The sequence below is a fragment of the Heteronotia binoei genome, chromosome 2 (assembly GCF_032191835.1).
Source record: "Heteronotia binoei isolate CCM8104 ecotype False Entrance Well chromosome 2, APGP_CSIRO_Hbin_v1, whole genome shotgun sequence".
Taxonomy (NCBI): domain Eukaryota; kingdom Metazoa; phylum Chordata; class Lepidosauria; order Squamata; family Gekkonidae; genus Heteronotia; species Heteronotia binoei.
Genome location: NC_083224.1, coordinates 141006200 through 141027716, shown reverse-complemented (window position 1 = coordinate 141027716; position 21517 = coordinate 141006200). Strand labels below are relative to the sequence as shown.

Below are 21517 nucleotides of genomic sequence, written 5' to 3'. Positions count from 1 at the left end.
AGGTGAGAGATTTAAAGACACCAATCACTCACATGAGTTTACATTTAACAACATTCCTTTCTAGAACAGCTCTGTGCTAGGAAAATCTCTGAAAAAGTTACAAGATTACAGGCAAACCAAGAAAAATCTGCACATTGATGCACACAGCATGAAGTTGTGCTTTCTACAAACAGAAAACAATATTAACTCTTATAACAACTACAATGGGAGTAGTTTTCTACTGCTAAGTGCAGGGGTGTGATTCTATATGCTTTTTTGCCACTGGGGCTTGCTTCTGAATAATCATAACTAGGATTGGGCTGTAAGATATGGTTTCAGATACAGTAGTGGTAATAAAACCATCAACATAGCCTTTTATGTACTCAAGCTCCCTTAGCCAGCCGTTAATTCAAATTCCACTTGAATTCTATTCATTGCTCTAGGAGACTGTGTTATTGCTTATGTTTCTATGATGTTTGGAACAAGTAGAAATTGGAAAAGAAACCATGACGACAGACCTGAACATTTAATGAGTATGCTAGAATATGGAACGCACATTGCCTGCCTTGTAAACTCAAATTTGACATCTGTGGCTGAGTTGCCACACTAATGTGAAACTTTCTAAAGTAGCGTTCAAGTGCCCACCCACACAAATCCAAGTGAGTAGCTGAGGCTAAAACTTTAAATAGCCACTTACTATATAACCGTGCACAATAAATAGAAACAAATCAATGGAGAGGCACTGTAAACATTGAGGCAATTCAAAGAAGGCTGTTATCCTGTAACAGAGAAAAATCCTCCAGGGAAAAGCAGTTAAAGACACATGGATATACCGAAGATCTCTAAACATCAACTCAAAGTAGCTGTCAGCATTTTTAAGTGTTCATGCCTATAACTTTAGAAGTACAGTACTGCATAACATGCAGTTCTATTGCAGGGAACATACTTTTTAACATTAAACGTTTATGAAGTGGCTAGGTCGGAGCCAAAGTGCTGCTTCCACAAGCAGAAAACACTTCTTGTGGGGGGAAGAGGCATGTGCCCATTATTGCTTTCCTCTAGATGCAGCCATCTGAACTACAATCAAAGCCCATCCCTAAAGGTGCTTCAACTTTTACTTCTGATTTTTCAATTGAAGCAGCAGGAGCAAGGACAGAAAACTTGTTCCAGAGTGAAACATTGCTCTGGATTCTTAGGATCTAATTTATTTACTTTTATCCCAATTTACACTGTACCTATTAATCCTCTAATAGCCTGAAGAACCCAGAGTAGCCTGAGCTTGGAAAATAAGCAGGGTCAGCCATGGTTAGTATCTGAATGACAAGCCACTAAGGACGGTGAAGGCTGCTATGCAGAGGAAGCAATAGCAAATAACCTCTGCTCATCTCTTGCTTTGAAAACCCCATGGTTATGAGTTGTTGGCCTATTCTTATTACAAACTTTCTTTATATTATCAGCAATATTTTATGAATAACAGAAAATATTAAAGGATAGAATAAACTTTCAGGACATTTTTCCCATCATGAAAGAACCTTTTGTCTTTCCCAACAAGTGATATGGCTTATTTTTATCACATTATTTAGTGAGTTGGATTCTAAATAGCCCTTTTGCTTGCATAAATTGGTGCACTGACACTAGGTGCTTTCTAACGGAGGACTGCACTGCACAAGTGTAAGCAAACATAGGATCCGAACCAACAGTTTTTATACTAAAATATTAAAAGAAAATGCAGCATAACATCTCTCAGGGTTTTGTACACAAATTGCATGAATGTGAGAGAAATGTATACTGCTGCATTTTGTCATCTGCTTCTGATAGTCTTCTAATACCAAGCATGTAGCTTGTTTGCCTCAATAGGCTCAGTTGTGTTGGGGTTAACTGACCTGGTGGTAGGTGGAGCCTGCTTAGTTATAACTGCTTAGCTTCTTTAAATCACCAATGAAAGCTTCACAAACTGTACAACTGCTAAGTTTCCAAAAATGTAGCATTTAAATAAAATGACAGATAGAACCGTTGAACTAAAAGAAAAATAAATAGAGTAAGCAAATTAGATACAAGTTAGACAATTTTAATACAGGAAGGAATAAGTGAAGTATAGGGACACAAAGAATAGAAGAGGAAAGGGAGAGCTCAAGCACACAGTGTGCTGCACTGTCTATGCAAGCACTATTATTTAGTCACTTTTTATTCCAGATCAGTGTTGAGTGGCTACATGAATCCCTCCTAACTCAGACAACAGACAATCCCTCCTAACTCAGACAATCCCTCCTAACTCGGGGAGGGAGAGTGGCTCAGTGGTAGAGCATCTGCTTGGGAAGCAGAAGGTCCCAGGTTCAATCCCTGGCATCTCCAAAAAAGGGTCCAGGCAAATAGGTGTGAAAAACCTCAGCTTGAGACCCTGGAGAGCCGCTGCCAGTCTGAGAAGACAATACTGACTTTGATGGACCAAGAGTCTGATTCAGCAGAAGGCAGCTTCATATGTTCAACAGAGGCACACCATGTATTAAGACCATGGGACAGTAAAGTCAACAGAAATGGAGCCATGCAGACAAGCCTCAAGAGTTTTTGTTCCATGTAAAGTTCTATTTTAAAATCCACAAACCACACAATCTTTGAAATAAAAAACTTAACCAATTACCTTGTCATTAAATAACAGTTTTTACTTTCAGTTTTTGGTATGCAACAAGGAGGGTACACTGTAATAACTTACATGTGTACTACTACTATGCAGGTATGTTGGGTGACTTTGTGCGTACATATACGCATTTAATTACAGAATGCAAAGTCATACAATACTGCTTGGATTACATACCCTTCTATGCAGATAAGAGCCCCGTGGTGCAGAATGTTAAAGCTGCAGTACTGCAGTCTTAAGCTCTGCTCACAACCTGAGTTCGATCCCTGGCGGAAGCTGGGTTTTCAGGTAGCCGGCTCCAGGTTGACTCAGTCTTCCATCCTTCCGAGGTCGGTAAAATGAGTACCCAGCTTGCTGGGGGGGGGGAGGAGTGTAGATGACTGGGGAAGGCAATGGCAAACCACCCCAAAAAAGTCTGCCGCGAAAACGTGAAAGCAACATCACCCTAGAGTCGGAAACGACTGGTGCTTGCACAGGGAACCTTTCCTTTCATGCAGATATAACCAGGAGTAAATGCTGGGGCATGCCTACTGCCAGATGCATATGTAGTTTGCACATATTAATAGTTTCACTGTAGTCTCTGGCTGTTATCCAAAAATGACAAGCAGCAGGAAATAGGTTTACTTCTGTTACATCTTTCTTTTGATGTAAATCCCATTCATTTCAGTGGAAGTACCTAAAAATGCTCCCACTACACTGTCAACAACTCATTGTAAGCTGCTTTGAACAAATGACTTGAAAGGCAGGATAACTGCAGAAATCAAACTGAATAGCCTGGAGAGGAGACAATTGAGAGGTGAGATGATAACCAAGCACTTGACCAGAACCAACAGGTTGGATCAGAACAACAGGTTGAAATTAAATTAAAAGAGTTTTTGGCTAAACATTAGGAAGGAACTTCCTGACAGGTAGAACAGTTCCTCAGTGGAACAGGCTTCTTTGAGAGGTGGCGTGCTCTTCTTCTTTGGAGGTTTTTAGAGGCTAAATGGCCAAGTGACAGCAATGACGGTTCTGTGGATTTAGGCAGATTATGAGAGGGAGGGCAGCAAAGGTTGTATCAAAGCTTAGTTCTTGTGGCCCATGAAAATGCTGATTGCAAATTTGGGGGTCAGGAAACTATTTTCTCCAGTTTGGTCAGTTTGGTAAGGGATCCTGAAGGTTTTTTGCCATCTTCTGGGCATGGAGCAGGGGTCACTGGGGGACTTGGGGGAAGGTAGTTGTGAATTTCCTGCATCGTGCAGGGAGTTTGACTAGATGACCCTGGAGATCTCTTCCAACTCTGTGGTTCTTTGAGGCAGTACAATGTGAGAGGATACAACATATAATGAGCAACATGACCATTAAGACAATCTGGACATGTCAAGTCTGTAAAATGTGCTCATGTAATCAATATTTGTATGCAATTACCTCAAAATATGGTAATTCATCTTGTTCTCACACTAATGATAGAAGTTATAGTAAAGAGAGCAAATGTGTATCTTGAGTTTGGGTATCCCAAAGTAACAGTCCATGAAGATGGTTACACTTCAGAGTAGTTTCTGTTAGCATTCAAATTATGCCAAAAGTTGTACTTCAAGAACAATGCTGAAACTTGCCAAGGTAAAGTCTCAGAAGCCTGTGTACTTAAATAATTACAGCTTGAAATTAGGAATTTGATCCCCCCTCTCCAATCCAAGATCTGTGCTTCAAACATTTAGCAGATAGACCAGGGATGCTTAACCTCAGAGTCACACAGAATAAACATTGGATGTTTGAGAGCTGCAAGACACAAATATCAGATGTTTGAGAGAAGGGAGGGAAGGAGAGAGATGGGAGAGGGAGATAGAAAGAAAGAAAGCAACTTTAACTTTAAATGCATTCTCCAAGCTGCCAGCTAGCTTTGAGCAGTGATTTAAAGAAATAAGTGTCTTTTCCAAGCTGACTGACAGGGTGGTGGGGGCTTTGAGAGCCACACAATGGCCCTGTTCAGACACACAGTATAATCAGATGTCACTGCTGTTTCCTTCCGGATTTAAAGTGGCTGATCGGACAGCAATATCTGCCTCCCGGTATTAACTTGTGGTAGCCTCCCCAATCCTTCTCGGAACTGGATTATTCTGTTACCTGCTCCTTTGTGGTGTTTTTTGAGTTCTCCGGTTTCACCTCGTAGTTTTCTCTGTCTGGATAGTTCTGCTGTGATATTAACCAACTTCCGGATGTCTGAAGGCCGTCCCAGAGCAAAAGGAGCCTCAGACATCCGGTTTACAGTCACCATTTTATTTACTACTTAGTGATATGCGCATAACTGCTTAACCACATAATATTTTAACCCATGCACATGTGCATAATGCATGCAGTGCAATAGTGGAGGAAAAAAAGAACTGCATGGTGCCGTCATGTGGACGGCAGAAGACGGTTTCACCGCCGAGTAATTTGAATTGCAGTATGGCAGTCTGATCGATAATATCTGGAACAAACATATTCAAAACAGAACTGGGTCAGTTTAACACAGACTCAACACGCTGTGTGAACATGGCCAATATGCATGAAAGAGGCTCATGTGGCTCCCAAGCCACAGTTTGGCTACCCCTGAGCTAGACAATAAAGTAAATAGGAATAGACATTTATACAGATTTGGAGGAACAGAGTTTTAGGCTGCATTTGAACATTATTATGAACTGTGATTTTTAAACTATGCTTTAATAAATCTGAATACAGACAGTCCAGCAAACTGGATATTGTTCGTTTGGCACCAAACCAAGATTTCAGATGAGGGTTCAAAGAGGCCGTTGTTAGAAAGCCAGAGCAGTGTAGTGGTCAGAGTTTAGAACAAAGATCTGAGTGAGTCAGGTTCAAAAACTAACTCTGCCATGACAGCTTACTGGGTGATCTTGGAACAGTCACATTTTCTCAGCCCAACCTACCTCACAAGGTTGTTACTGTAAGGAAAAGCTGGATGATGGGAGAACGATGTTGTAAGCAGAATTGTTTACCCACTGGGGGAGAAAAGCAGGGTGTGAAGAAATATACTTTTCCTGTGAGGTATGAAATGAACAAAACCTTCACAGTGCAGGGTCAGAGAACAGGCAGGAGGGGAGAAGTCACTGTGATCGTTTTCCAGCCATACCTCAACAGATGACACGGAGGCAAGGCCTCAGAACTTGGAAGGGAAGCTGGGAGTCTCTGACCCTCCAAGTGGGCAATTCTGTACAAAGTTCAGGTGATGGTGGAAGGATACCATCTTTGGAAAAATGATTTGTGGAAAAGTAAAGCACTGGAAAATTTTCTGCCCCACATCACTGTAACAAACTATGGCAGTACATAGTGACATCATTGTGACATCTGAATATAGCATAAAACTGTCTGAAAGTCACTCTAAAGAGCACTGACTCATTTTAGTTGAATTAATTTAGAGCATGGAAGACAAAATACTAAGGAAGTCTTGCTAAGTCTGTGAAGCGGCTATTTTAAAGCACTTACAGTGCTATCATATGCAGTTACTTCAATCTAAGCCCATTGATTAGGGTTGCCAGGTCTTGCCTGCTAGCAGGGGGACCTCCCTCGCATGTGCAAAGCGCACAGGGTGCAATGACATCATGAGGAAGTGATGTAATTGTGTGTGTGTGTGGGGGGGCCCTGCTCTATTATTTTGGTTAAAAACTCTATGGCCTATAAAGGGGTTTTTAAACAAAATACTAGAGTGTTCCTGTGTGACATGCCCAGCATGATTATGTACTTCTGGGAACACCGAGCACATCAGACGCCGATGGAGCTCTTGAGGGGCAGGGCTTCCCCTGCTGGCCAATCCTGCACCGGTGGGTTGGAGGCCTCAAAATTGGGGGAGGCTGGGAACCCTACCATTGGTATCAGTGGTTGCTGCCTTGTTTGGAAGTTTAGAGTTCACAGTTTTGCTGACAAAAAGGTCAAAAATGAGTACTGTATTCAGCAACCAGCCCACAAATACCTCTACCTAGCAGAGTATATGGACAGATATAGCTCCAGTCATTAATATAAAGACCACAGTACTATCTTATATCAATGCATTTCTCCTTTAAAAATCTACTTCCATGATGAATTGTAATTTTTTATTGTTATTTTTTTATTGTTCATAAAATGCTTCAAGTTAATTGCAATCTGATAAATTCAAAAACTGTCTAGCGACTATAATTTATCATTCTGGTAGTATTTTTGTAATAAAATTTCTTCTTACTAGCTGTAAGCATACTATTATTTTTAGATATATAATATGTACTTACAAATATGTTCACAAAACTCATCATACTAGCCCAAAGAAGCTTATATTAGCCTGTATAGTAGCACATTTATGTTTTCTGGAATTTCAATCTTAAGAAAAACAGTTTTCCAACAAAATGTTTTTCTGCCCACCAGGGCTTTTTGTAGAAAAAGTCCAGCAGAAATTTATGTGCATATCAGGCCACACCAAGCCAGCCAGAACTGCGTTCCTGTGCATTCCTGCTTAAAAAAAGTCTTTCTGCCCAGTAACATAAATTTTGTCAGTCTAATAGGTAAACTGCTATTTACAAACCTCAATTAAAAAATGGTATCTGTAACAGCACCTTCAATGTACATGGAATTTTTCAGTATTTGTGTCTGCAAGGCCACAGAAGTTGGTAGCCCACAAAAATTGTACTAGCCTTCTTATCCAATGGTCTATCTAAAAGAACAAAAAAACAATAAATAAAAATTTGCTTTCACAACGCTTTTCTGCTTGGGTCTCTGGCAACATCTTTTATTCACTGCAGTAACCAGTTCAGGGCTTCTTTACAAGTGTAAGCCAAACAATACCTATAAGCTTCTGCCCTCAGGAAATTATAACCAGCATGATGTAATGGTTACAGCACTGGAAGAAGATAAAGAAGAGGAGGAGATTGGATTTATACCTTAGCCTTCATTTGGAATCTCAGAGTGTCTTACAATCTCCTTCCCTTCCTCTTCCTACAACAGACACCCTGTGAGGTAGGTGGTGCTGAGAGAGCTCTCAGAGAACTGCTCTTGAGATAACATATCTGCAAGAACTGTGGCTGACCCACAGTTACCCAGCAGTTGCTTGTGGAGGAGTGGGGAATCAAACCGAGTTCTCAAAGATTGAATTTTGTGCACTTAACCACTACTCCATACTGGCTCTCAGGTCTTGGAGACCCAGATTCAAATTCTACCACAGAAGCTCACTGGGAGATCTTGTGACTGTCGCTCACTCTCAACTGACTTTACCTCACAGGGTTGTTGTTGTGATTATAAAATGAAGGGAAGAAAGATGATATAAACAGCTTCAGATCCCCATTTGGGGGTGGGAGTGGGATATAAATAACTAAATAATTAACCTGAACAGATCCAAGTGGGCAGCTGTGTTGGTCTGAAGCAGTTGAACAAAGCAGGAGTCAAGCTGCACCTTTAAGACTAACTAAGTTTTATTCAGAACGTAAGCTTTCATGTGCTAAAAACACACTTCTTCAGATGAGGGGATCAGGTATAGTGGCTTGAAATACATGCATTAACCTAAACAGTTACAGATGGAGAGAAGCAAGATTAAAGAGGAATGTAATATAAAGAAATAGAATTATACCAACTTTATTGTAACTGGGGATAAGAAATGGTTCACATTTTTTCAGCCTTCAGGGCTAATTTTATGACCATATTTTCTAATTATTGCTACTACAGAATCTGATCCTATCCCTTTCTCAAAGTTTTTCAAAAATTTATTAATACTATGAAAAAGTATCATCACCACTAAAAAAGCTAAATTCTACTGCAGTTGTAAAACGCCTATTTATGAAGTGCTATAGAACAGTTAGGGGGGAAAATCTTATTAAGTAGGACTCAGGGGTTAATTTACAAATATGTCCAAGAGGCTGACAGGATTTCACTGAAGCCATTCTGAAGATGTACAGCTTTTCAAAATTCCAGCTTCCAGTATTTAAAGTGCACTAATGCAATATTAGTGTTACATTATGCCTTTTCATGCCATGAATATCTGACCCATCCCAGACAGGTTAGGACAAAGCCTTCTGACACAGAGTGCACCTCAATTATGGCTGGGGAAGGGCAGTGGACAAGAACTGTCAGAAGCCAAAGCAGCAGGCTCCCAGATGAAAGATTTACCGTATTTTTCGGACCATAAGACGCACTCCCCCCCAAAAAAAGTGTGGGGGGGAAGTGTGTGCATCTTATGGAGCAAAGGTACCTCCTCCGGGGGGGAGGGGCGATCCGCTGCCTCCGCCTCTGATCCCAGCGCTTCCCCCGCGCCTGCCTGCCTGGCTCCAGCTTCTTCCAGCAAGCGCTGGGATCACTGCACACTGCCCCCAACGCAAACCCAGCGCTTCGCAAGCGCCGGCTGTGGAGGGGGCAGCGTGCTTTCTTTGTGTCTGTCTGCCTGGCTCCAGCTCTGATGCTTAAAGCAAGCGCCGGGATTGGAGGGCGGAGGGAGCGATCCTGGCGCTTGCTGTAAGCGTCAGAGCTGGAGCCAGGAAGACAGGCACAGAGCAAGCACGCTGCCCCCTCTGCAGCCGGTGCTCATGAAGTGCTGGGTTTGCGGTGGGGGCAGCGTGGAGCAATCCCAGCGCTTGCTGGAAGAAGCTGGAGCCAGGCAGGCAGGCGCGGGGGAAGCGCCGGGATCGGAGGCGGAGGCAGCGGATCACCCCCCAGGAGGAAGGTGCGTCCCATGGTCCGGAGCGCCTTATGGACTGAAAAATACGGTACATTTAATTCCCCCCCTCTACCACACACTTAGGTTGGTAGCCACTGCTCCCAACAGCTCTTGTCCACTCTTCCTTGCTTCCAATAATGATGGGAGACTGCGCTAGCTTTGGGAAACTCTGTCCCATCCTCACTGTTGGGGTGGAGCAGAGCTTTTTGAAGCTAGACAAGTCCTTCAGATTACAACTCTTGTGGTGGGCAAGTGAACAAGAGTTGTCAAGAGAACCATCAGCAAAACTAAAAAACAATAAGAGATGCAGGATTTGAGTTCATAGACAATAGTAGTCACCATGAAGACTTTTCAAGTCATCATGGCAATCTGGCCTTTACCGTTTGTCAAGCCCTGACATACATATCAGATTGTGCTCTGGCACTCCTTCACTTCTTGCATTGTGATTCAAATTACTTCCATTTTACAAGACATAGTTTGCTATTCTACCATGCCAGTAAGAAAGAGTTTCTACATCCGCACCAAGCCAGGCTTACAAACAAGCTTCAAGCCATGGCTTGCAAATCCTGATTTGAAGTCCAAACCACATCTATGGCAAGCTATGGCTTGCTCCAAGGTAGAAGTAACTATACTGACAACACATGGTGGGGAAAAGCATAGGACTTGTTTTCCATAATTTTAGTTATTTCACTTATACCCTGCTTTTCTTGCCAATGAGAACCAAAGTGGTGTACAGTATCCATTTTATCCTCACAACCATCCTGTGAGGTAGGATAGGCTGAGAGAGTGTAACTGACACAAAATCAACCAATTAATTTCCAAAGGAGAGTAAAGATCTGAAACCAGATTTTCCGATACTCTTAACCACTATGCCACACTGAATCTCATCCCATACTCTGGCTTTTCAGAAGAATCAACATACTAAACAGCTCTCCTCAGCTGTTCTTGGAAGACATCACAGGATAGCAGAACAAGGAGAGTAATTTAAGATGTTCTGCTGCTGAGAGATAATGGAGGAACAATCTCATGGCTCAAGAATGCTCAGAAATAAGGACAGAAACTGACGGAACAAGACCATGGAAGACTTTGAAGGCAAATACATGGAGTTTGTAGTGGATATAGAAGAAGATGAGAAGTCTCTCTGTCAATATATCAAACTTCCTGCTCTCACTTTTCTCTTTAAAAATAAGCCCACCCTAATAAGCTGCTTTCTCATGTATTCTTTAACTATCTCACAAATGAGTTAGGGGCAGGATGAATAAAACTGTAACAAAATATAAACTTGGCAAAATGCAGGTAATGTTTCTGTTCTGAAAAAGAAGATGATCTGACTGCTGTTTTTATTCAGTCGGTCTTATTTACACACACCTATTCCAACAGCCTTGTATACTGAGGTAGTTTGAAAAGGCAATCCAATTGTCTGTACCTACAGCATACACAGCTACAGTACACACAGCTGTATGTGTATAAGATTTCCCCTCTCCCTAAAAACCAGTAGGTAGCCAGAGGGCTCTTATGACAGCCCTAAACATACTAACAACCATCTTGTAGTACTAATATCAAGTCTTTTTTCCCTTGCCCTCCCTGCAAAACATCTGCTTAGCTACCTCCTCTAGTGCCAACAAGAAAAATGAGTTCAAGATACTGCTGGCCATGCTTCCTGTACTAGCTGTTTCCAGCTATAGGCAAGCTAGCCTCACACCATCCCTGTAAAGAAAGGTAAAATCATTCAAGATATTTTAGTATAGAAAAAGACAAGGTGATGTGTGGAAATGTATAAAAGTGTGTCAGATCATGCATGCACAGACGAAAAAGTGGAGAACTTTTTTCTCTCTCTTCTATAATATTAGAACTGAGATCACCCAATGACACTGACAGGCAGCAGTTTCAGAACAAAGGAATCTCTTCACCCAACACATAATTAACTCATGGAATTCACTGCCACAATTTGTAGTGATGACTACTAGCACAGATAGTTTTATGGAATTAGACAAATCCATAGGTCCATCAACATCACGGACATCAGGTGCTTGGGGGGCAACAACGGGAAGAGCTTTTGGCTTCAAATACAGTTAGTAGGCTTCCCTTAATTTATCACCGGCCTTCTTGAACAACATGCATAGTGCTCCTGGTCACCCAGCAGTGATGCTCTAGTCAAATCCCCTTATTATTTTTTTAAACTCTCTCGTGTGTCATGTAACATGGCATTTCCAATTCCTGTTGAAGACACCTCTTTTCTAAAACATCTAAGGATACTATGTTCAGCGAGTGTAGGTAATGTAACTTGCTTTAACTCAAGCTACTGTGGATCTGCAAAGAAGTACATACTGCACTTACAAAAACCAACTGATACTGACTTATACACAAACATATTTAGGATGTTAAGTTCCACCACAATAACTAGGCATTAAGTATGTGTGTGCCAATAATTATGTGCCAATAATGTGCCAAGTGTGCCAATAATAATGTAGGAGGTAAAGGTAAAGATAGTTCCCTGTGTAAGCACCAGTTGATGTTTTCACAGTAGACTTTTTTACAGGGTGGTTTGCCATTGCCTTCCCCAATCATCTACACTTTTCCCCCAGCAAGCTGGGTACTTATTTTACCGACCTTGGAAGGATGGAAGGCTGAGTCAACCTTGAGCTGGCTACCTGAACCCAGCTTCTGCTGGGATCGAACTCAGGTTGTGAGCAGAGAGTTTGCAGTACTGCAGCTTTACCACTCTGCACCACGGGGCTCCTTAATGTAGGAGGTACTTCCTTGCTAAATCAATACAAGTTGGAAAATATGATGGTCAGTACTTTAATCAACAAGGCTTATATTTCTGGGTACAGTAATACATAAGAAGTAAAGGTCCCCTGTGCAAGCACCAGTCATTTCCAACTCTCGGGTGACTTTGCTTTCACAGCGCTTTCACGGCAGACTTTTTACGGGGTGGTTTGCCATTACCTTCCCCAATCTTTTACACTCCCCCCCCCCAAGCTGGGTACTCATTTTACTGACCTCAGAAGGATGGAAGGCTGAGTCAACCTTGGGCCAGTTACCTGAATCCAGCTTCAACTGGAATCGAACTCAGGTCGTGAGCAGAGAGTTCAGACCACAGTACTGCAGTACTGCTGCTTTACCATTCTGCGCCATGGGGCTGCCTATACATAAAAAGACTCCCATGTTATTAATCTACTGCTAATATCATTTCTATGATCTGTAGCTATACTAAATGTGCCACTGGTAACTAGAGTAACCATGACTAAAAGTTTAGTATCACAAAGTACATATAGATGAATTGAAGTTTTAAAAAACTGCTAAGCACAACAATTCACAAAATGTTCAGAACCCTTAAGCCTAACATACAGATTGTCACAGAAGTGAGTACTAGGGATGTGCAAAAAAATAAATAAATCGGTTTTACACAGATTCGGAAGTATACGGGGGAAAAAAATTCGGAATCCCTGTATACTCCTGAATACCGCATTCGGAATAGCCGCATATACGGTAGATGCGCGGCTATTACCGAATATACGGCCCTATTATACCCTATGGGCCATTGAAATCAATGGCATATAGGGTATATTTGAAGCCACATGGAGGGGAGGAGGTTTGAGGGAGAGCCCCCAAATTTGCAGGGGACTCTCCCTCCAACCCCCCCAAGTCCCAAAAAGATTGGGCCAGGGGATCCCATTCCAGGGGCACCCAAAGAGGGTGCCCCTATTCCATCATTATACCCTATGGGCCATTGAAATCAATGAACCCTGCAGGCCTGGAAGCAATATAAGCCCAGTTGCCAATGTCACTGCCACACAAAACACAATCTGCTCAAGGTCTGCTCTGCAGACCTGGCTGCAGCAAACCCAGATGCCAGCTCTCCAGCCCTGCCCCAAACAACACGGGGAGAGCTGGCCAACCACAACAAGCCTGCTGGTTCTGGGTCTCTCACCCAGGTGCCAGCTTCCCTGCCACAGAACACACAATCTACAGATGCCAGCTCTCCAGCCCTGCCCCAAACAACACGGAGAGAGCTGGCCAGCCACAACAAGCCTGCTGGTTCTGGGTCTCTCACCCAGGTGCCAGCTTCCCTGCCACAGAACACATAATCTACTCTATAAAAACAAGAAAGTGACCCAGCCCACACACACCCTCGCCAACCCCCACACCAACCAGAGGTAATTTAAAAAGACCAAAACAAAACCAGCAGAATCACAAAAGGCCAAGTGTTAAAAAAGTGGCCTTTTCACCAACAAGAAAGCTCAGGCCAAATCAGTCAACAACACCCCCCCCCCTAAAACCAGAACCAGGAAAAGGGGGACAAAAGTGGCCTTTTAAACAATGGAAATTAGGCCAAACAGCACCCCACCCCCCAAGAACCCGAAGAGAAGAGTAACAGCAGCAGCACAACACAGCAGCAACAAATCAAATACTGAATACTTTTAAAACAGTAAAAAAATTAACTTTTAACAATACAAGAACTTTGCCAACCCCTCCACCCAAAAAAACCCCTTCACCCTAACCCCAAGAAATCCAAGGCACCCAAATCAGGAGAAGTAAAAGGACACTGCACTTTTAAAAGTCCTCTCACTAAATTAAGATATGGGCAAATTGGCAACCCCCCACCCCAGGCCCCCTCCCCAAGCAGAAACCCCTAACCCCAAATAAGCTACCCCACCACCACCACCACCCAAATCTGGATAAGTAAAGGGACTCTAAGTCTTAAAAAGTCCTTTTACCAACAATAAATAAAAACAAGAACCCCAAGACTGTCTTACTTTGTCTTCTCTAGTCCAGGGAAGTCTGGTAAGGCTGAGTGAGAGAGCAGCAGGCAGCAGCTGAAGCCAAGGGCCAGCCAGCAGCAGCACAATCTCTCACACACAGCAGCAATGGAGGAGTCCAGCCAGGAAGGAAGACTCCTTAAAAAGCCCTGCAAAGCATGCATTTGCAATGCATTTTGCAAATGCATGCTTTGGATTGGCTGCTGGGGCTCCTCTTCCCCCTCCCCCCCTCCCTGATCCCAGGGAGGCTATGGGAGAGGCGGGAAAAGGCAACTAAAGGCGGGAAAGTAGGCAAGCAGCTCCTTTGAGGCTGCAGAAGCTACTTTCCCGCCTTTTGAATTGACAGCCGTATACTTCCGAATAGCCATTTGTAAGTATACGGCGAGCCGTATTCGGCTGCCGTATAATGGGCACCTATGGGGATCGGCTGCAGCCTATTCCGTATACAGCCGAATCAGTGTGATTCGGCTGTAAATACGGTTCGGCTGAACCGAATGCACATCCCTAGTGAGTACACCCCCTCACATTTTGTAAATATTTAAGTATATCTTTTCATGTGACAACACTGAAGAAATGACACTTGGCTACAATGTAAAGTAGTGAGTCTACAGCTTGTATAACAGTGCAAATGTGCTGTCCCCTCAAAATTACGCAACACAAAGCCATTCATGTCTAAACTGCTGGCAACAAAAGTGAGTACAACCCTAAGTGATAATGTCCAAATGGGGCCCAAAGTGTTAATATTTTGTGTTTTTATTTTCCAGCCACCATTATTTTCCAGCACTGCCTTAACCCTCTTGGGCATAGAGTTCGCCAGAGCTTCGCAAATTGCCACTGGAGTCCTCTTCCACTCCTCCATGATGTCACGTAGCTGGTGGATGTTAGAGACCTTGCGCACCTCCACCTTCTGTTTCAGGATGCCCCACAGATGCTCAATAGGGTTTAGGTCTGGAGATATGCTTGGCCAGTCCATCACCTTTACCCTCAGCTTCTTTAGCAAGGCAGTGGTTGTTTTGGAGGTGTGTTTGTGGTCGTTATTATGTTGGAATACTGCCCTGCAGCCCAGTCTCTGAAGGGAAGGGATCATGCTCTGGTTCAGTATGTCACAGTACATGTTGGCATTCATGGTTCCCTCGATAAACTGTAGCTCCCCAGTGCCGGCAGCACTCATGCAGCTCCAGACCATGTCACAGTACATGTTGGCATTTATGATTTCCTCAATGAACTGTAGCTCCCCCAGTGCCAGCAGCACTCATACAGCCCCAGAACAGGACATTCCCACCACCATGCTTGACTGTAGGCAAGACAAACTTGTCTTTGTACTCCTCACCTGGTTATCGCCACATATGCTTGACACCATCTGAACCAAATAAGCTTATCTTGGTCTCATCAGACCACAGGACATGGTTCCAGAAATCCATATTCTTAGTCTGCTTGTCTGCAGCAAACCATTTGCGGACCTTCTTGTGCATCATCTTTAGAAGAGGCTTCCTTCTGGGACGACAGCCCTGCAGGCCAATTTGATGCTGTGTGCGGCGTATGGTCTGAGCACTGACAGGCTGACCCCACCCCTTCAACCTCTGTAGCAATGTCATGGTCTGGGGCTGCATGAGTGCTGGTAATATTTACAAAATGTGAGGGGGTGTACTCACTTCTGTGACATCCTGTTTATGGTGTAAGCGAACAATAAAAATCCTTATAAGTTCTCTCTTCAGTGAGCTCCTGAGGGACCCTACTGTGCCCTCTGCAACCTGCAATCCGAAATCACGGTGTCATATAGCAGGAGTGGCTTCTGTTCCAAAGCATGAAAATTATACACAGAAGTCTTCAGACTTGGTGAGAACCTCATGTATAATGTAATTCTACATTCTCTCTCCAAAGAACTCCAGTTCTCCCCCCTCCCTATTCCTGACTTACCAAGGAAAGTTCTCTAAAAGTTTCTTCCTAGACATGCCACACATACTAGTACAGCTACCACTGCCTTTTTGTATCCCCAACTCCCAACCCCTATGAGATAAGAGATATCACACAGGTACTACCAAGGAACTGTACTGCTGTTGAGTCACACATAAGCTGCAAATGGCTTCTGAACTATGTTACTGAAGAAGAGCTGGTTTTTATACCCCACTTTTCTCAACCCTAAGGAGTCTCAAAGCAGCTTACAATCACCTTCCCTTCCTCTCCTCATAACAGTCACCTTGTGAGGTAGATTGGGCTAAGAGAATTCTGAGAAAACCATGACTGGTTCAACCCAGCAGACTTCATGAGGCGAAGTGGGGAATTCTTAACCACTACACAACACTGACTCTCTACCGCCAAGCAAGCCAAATCTAGGACCCAGCTAACAACTTAACAATTGATACCTCAATTACCAGCATAGAGCAGTTAGAGACTGCAATCACTATATATTCTGAAAAGTTACAGATCTGCTTGTACACTTAACATTGCAAGTCATGTGTAATTATGGGTTAAAGTTGGGGGTGGGGGAGAATGTAATGAAGCATACTGGCTGTAACCCAAAGAAATAACTGGGCACATGTAAGGAACATTTTTGGAGAGGTCACAATTCCATTATCTGTGTGCATGGATAACAGGGGCACAGCAATCAGTATATTTAAAAGGAACTTTAAACTCCCTTCATGGCTCCAGATGTCATGTCTGTTCCTAGTACTGTCCTGGGCATACTGTGATATAACAGGCCACTGATCTGCATCTAAGGAATACCTTCAATACTCAATAGCCAGCCCATCTTCCAGGCCCTAAGCATACAGGATATTTTCTGCAGAAGCTGGAACAGAGCTTTGTTAGGAGGCCTGAATAAGAAACAGTGCTACCCAATAGTCTAAGGCAAGTAAACGAAGGTTGTTGCTTCAAGTAATGGGCTTGCTGCACACCAGCACATTAGGACCACTGATGCAGCATGTGAGAAGGTAACTTTAAATTGTTTAGCATTTGTAACAACTGCCTAACAAAGGATCTGTGATGATGGTAAGCAGGTGACATGACAGGGAAAAGAGAGTTTAATAGAGTCAACCTGCTCAGGATGGTTTTTCAAGCTCAGGCACACATGGATTCTCTAATCAGACCACTGCCACTGTGCTAACAGCCATAATCAGTGTTAGGACAGTCTTTAGACAGATACTATAGTGCTCTGTCATAACTTTTTTGCTGTCCATTTCCACACATACTTTTCATGTCACTTCCACTCTGAATTGCACGCTATGGATGCTATCTTAGAATCATAGAGTTGGAAGGGATCTCCAGGGTCATCTAGTCCAACCCCCTGCACAATGCAGGAAATTCACAAATACCTCCCCCTAAATTCACAGGATCTACATTGCTGTCATCTTGGTCAACACAACCTCAATACACTGAAATAAACCACAGTGAAGAATCTATGTTGCCCTGACCTGGATAGCCCAGGCAAGCCTGATCTTGTCAGATCTCAGAAGCTAAACAGGGCCAACCCTGGCAAGTACTTGAAGACCTCCAAGGAATACCAGGGCAGTAAGCCAGAGGCACACCAGCAAACATGCCACCTCTCTGAATGTCCAAGCCCCAGTAGGGGTCACCAGAAATCACCCATGACTTCCAGGCAAACACACACACAAAACACTCGCAAAATGTTTTTAAAAGAATCTAAGTCCTGTAAAGTAAGGCTACTCTACATTAGAGTTTACATACATGCCTCTATGGATTGAATTTATTGGGGCTTACTGCCAGCCTTCATTACTATGATGAGTCAAAGGATTTATTTAACTAGATAATAAATACAGTTACCTCATAACAACAAAGCCTATACTTTTCTGCATGCCTTGCAATCTTTATAGTTAAATGCAATGACTTTAGACAATGAAAATACATACTAATGAAAGTATTAAACTACCAGTCCAGTGCCAAAACTGGTGCTGAATCCAAACGTCACAATTCATAGGTAATTAACAAAACACAAAAACAAAAAAGTGAAAATAAATAACTTTTCTACACAGACCAAATCTTACAGTCTTCTCTAATTCTTGTGAAGTCTAATATTTGATTCTGAAAGAAGGAAGATATGGAACTGTACCTGACTACAGATGAAAGATTACATTTCAGAATGTATACTCTCCTATACCAAGAAGCCCCTACAAACAGCAGCAATTTACCTGCTATTCTAGTTTTCTATTTGCATGGCATTTTTAACACAAAGGAATGTTCAAAAGTGGAATCAACCATTTGCAGGTCATTCTACAGCCTCTTGTATGTCTAAACCTAGTCAAAGTAAAGACAGTAGAGTTGGCTGTGAGTAAAAAACCCCCAAAACCACAAGTTTTTGAGATTACTGCAGTGTTCCTAGCCTACCCTATGACAAAGCCATTACAAAAACAGTACACAGGCAAACTGCAAAGAGATTAAAGCTGAAGAAAAACAAGTTTTAGCTTTCAAAAGTTATTTTCAGTAACTATACATATACTTTGTCTTCTTTTAAGTATGTTAGTATGGTGAAAAAAAGATAAACTTGTCAAAAATTATATCAACTATTAGTTATCTTTAGCAAGGCCACACAAAAACTGTGGATGACTAATTTGCTAGTATTACACTATCTGTCATGAGATAAGAGCTAACTCTTAATACTTTCTTTGCACAGAAAGATAAAATACTTTATATGCACTTCACAACACAACCATGCTAGAAGGAGACTTTAACACCCCCCCCCCCCCCCCGACAAATCTGGGAATAACTGTACCCATAAAGCCAGTGAATTAATAGCACAGGCAAGGTTAGGGAATTACTTTGTAGCACCAGTGGGACAAGGAAACACACTTGTAACATATAAATCACTGACTGCCGTTTTCATCATTATGCATCTATTTGCCTTGGCACCACCTCTCTGAATGTTTAAAAAACCCAAAGTTAGTAAATACAGCTCCTACAAGAGCTATACAACAAAACTAAGGGGGGACCCTGTGCCGCCCTCTTTAATGGAACGGGGGGGGGGGTGAGAAAAGGTTCAAACCAAGGCAAACCAAAGCACACTACGGCTTCACCACGGCTTCTGCAGCTGGCGGGAGACTAATTAACCCGCTTACTTCTAAAGCCCAGCGCAGGAGGGGGATGCAGCAGCTCCCCCGCACTCGGCAGGCCTGCAAACATGTTAGGGGACAACGGCGCTCAGCCAGCCACAGCCCCCGACCACCAGGCCCTGCACCGGCTGGCCGGCCAGCCGAGAGGGAGGGAGGAAAGCCTATGGGTGCCGCAGCCCGCTCGGCTAGGCCTCAGGGCCTGCCATTGGCTATCCCGGTGCACCTCGCAGCCGAGGGGGGAGGGCAGCGTCAGCCTCCCCCAAGTCCCACCACCACCATCGCTCGCCGAGCCAAAGGCTCCCGCTGCCAGCGGCCCTCCCCACGTCCTTCTCTCACTCACCGCTCTCGATCTCGTTGCCCTTCTTGGCGGTGGCTGCGTTCCCCATGGCCAGGCCGGGGCAAGCTGGGGGAGGTCGGGTCGCTCCGTCCGGCCAGCAGGGAAGGGCGGGAATCCCGAGTGCGCGTCCAGCTGGACTCGGTGGCGCGGCCGGTGGCGCTTCCCTCCCCTCTGCACTGGCTTTTCTCCCTGGGCTCTTCAGCTCTCTCCCCCGCTGGAGGTCTCCGGGCGGCTTCAGCGGTGGAGGAGAAGAGCTTCCAAGCCTGCTATTTTCCCCCTCCTTCCCTGCTTCACACAGGGCGGAAATGACGGCTGCGGAGGCACCTCCTTCTTAGTCGTCTCTTCACCGGTACTTCGCTCACAAACTCCCCGGCCTGGCTTTCTACCTCCTCAGGAGAGCCGAGGAAGGTTTCCTGGATTTCAGATTAAGTTGACCTTAAAAAAAATGTTTCCACAATGGGAGGACGGCCTTTGCAGGAGGAGGGGGAAGAAACTGGCGGACGCTGCAGACGCACAAGATGACAGACGTTCTTTCTCGCTGAGTTAATCCATGCAAAGCAGTCGTCTACCTATCCGCTTGGGTCAGCGGCACTCTGACTGGCTGAGATCGATGGTAGGCAGGTTTTTCTGAGAGTAAGCCTGCAGTAAACTCACTAACTTCTGCGCTGACACGTATAAAATCCCTTGGAATCTTCCGTGCTCTTGGGAAAAAGTGAATCCCACTGAATCCAGTTGGATTTCCTTCTGAGTAAATACTGATAAAATCCCTTCCTGAGGAGCGGGTCCCGTTGAAGTCAGATGTACATTACTGAGTATATGGGCATAGGGCTGCGTGGCTTCAATGCGATACACACGGACTTGTTTGGAAGCAAGTCTTACGGACTTAAGTGTCTGTTCCATTTATGCCTCTCCACTTTCCCCTGCTGTTCCTCCAAGAAGCTCATGGCAATTGCATGGTTCCCCTAGCCTTCATTTTATCTTCACAACAATCCTGTAAGGTAGGTTAGGCAAAGAGAGGCTGACTTAAGTTGTTCCAGTGAGCTTCATGGCAAAGTAGGGGTTCAAGCCTGGTTCTCCTGGATCCTACACATCACCCCACCACACTGGTTCTCATTCTGAAATATGCATATGGTTGCATTCCTACTTGGGAATGAGTGCAGGACTTACTTCTAAATAAATATGCTCACTGAAAGGTGTATATGCAAAGACTGCTGATGCACATTTAAGTTCTTGCAGAAATAAGAGGGCTAGGTTTGAATTAGGACTTAACCTGAACCTGATTTGAAAAGCACACACATGTGAAGGAATGTTATTGATGATGTCATCAAAGAGCAGAGTGGCTCTTAAGAATGTGCAAAGTACATTTTTCTGGCTGCTGAACAACCATGGCTTTTTGCCTACTTTTTATTTGCAAAAAGGACTCCAAATATTTTTATTCAGAAATTAATTAGTTAAACGGGATTTACTCTCTTATGTTTAGGATAGCAAATTCAATAAGTTATTTGAAATTTACTATTACAGTAGGGTTAAAACATCAAAGGAGGATCCTTTGAATGCATTTGTATGGATGCAGTAGGAATTCCATTCTGTGTTCATGACTGTGTACTGTTCAACTCTGAGAACATTCATGTTCCAGTTTAATTAATATGGGAAAGAAGGATATGATCTTGTGTATGTAAAGAAATGTTAGAATTACTTGTCCTTTACCACTCTTTGAGAAAGCATAGTACTGTTTTTTCAGTTTCTTGATCCGGAGTACAAAAGCTTAGTTATATTGTATAAAGGGGAGGGGGAATGATTGGTGTTGTGACCCTGAAGGCAGTACTAAAACACAATTTGGGGGAGCTGGTCTTTGAGCCTAGACAGTCTTTTTTGTTTGTTTTCCTGGATTATTCCAATAGCAAATAGATTCTGTGTATGCCACTATTTCTTACATAACTCTTGGTCTGAGTGCTGGAAATTGCTGCTTTTGGTAAACATCTGAAAAATATTGTGAATTGTAGAAAGGATAGGACAAGTTGGTGATGCAGGTTTATAGAAAATATATACCAACATAAGATGAACAGGATCTTAAACTGTACTTCAAATCTATTAAAT

General features: G+C 43.4%; 1 protein-coding gene across 1 annotated transcript in view; it reads right to left on the bottom strand.

Annotated features, from left to right (window-relative positions):
- PRKACB (protein kinase cAMP-activated catalytic subunit beta) overlaps positions 1–19675 on the bottom strand; it is a 97663-nt gene extending 77988 nt beyond the window's left edge. Inside the window, exon 1 of the mRNA XM_060232113.1 lies at positions 19424–19675. Coding sequence (XP_060088096.1) covers positions 19424–19469 — 46 coding nt within the window. The 5' untranslated portion in view covers positions 19470–19675. The remainder of the gene's footprint in view (positions 1–19423) is intronic.
- Between the last annotated feature and the right edge of the window lie 1842 nt (positions 19676–21517).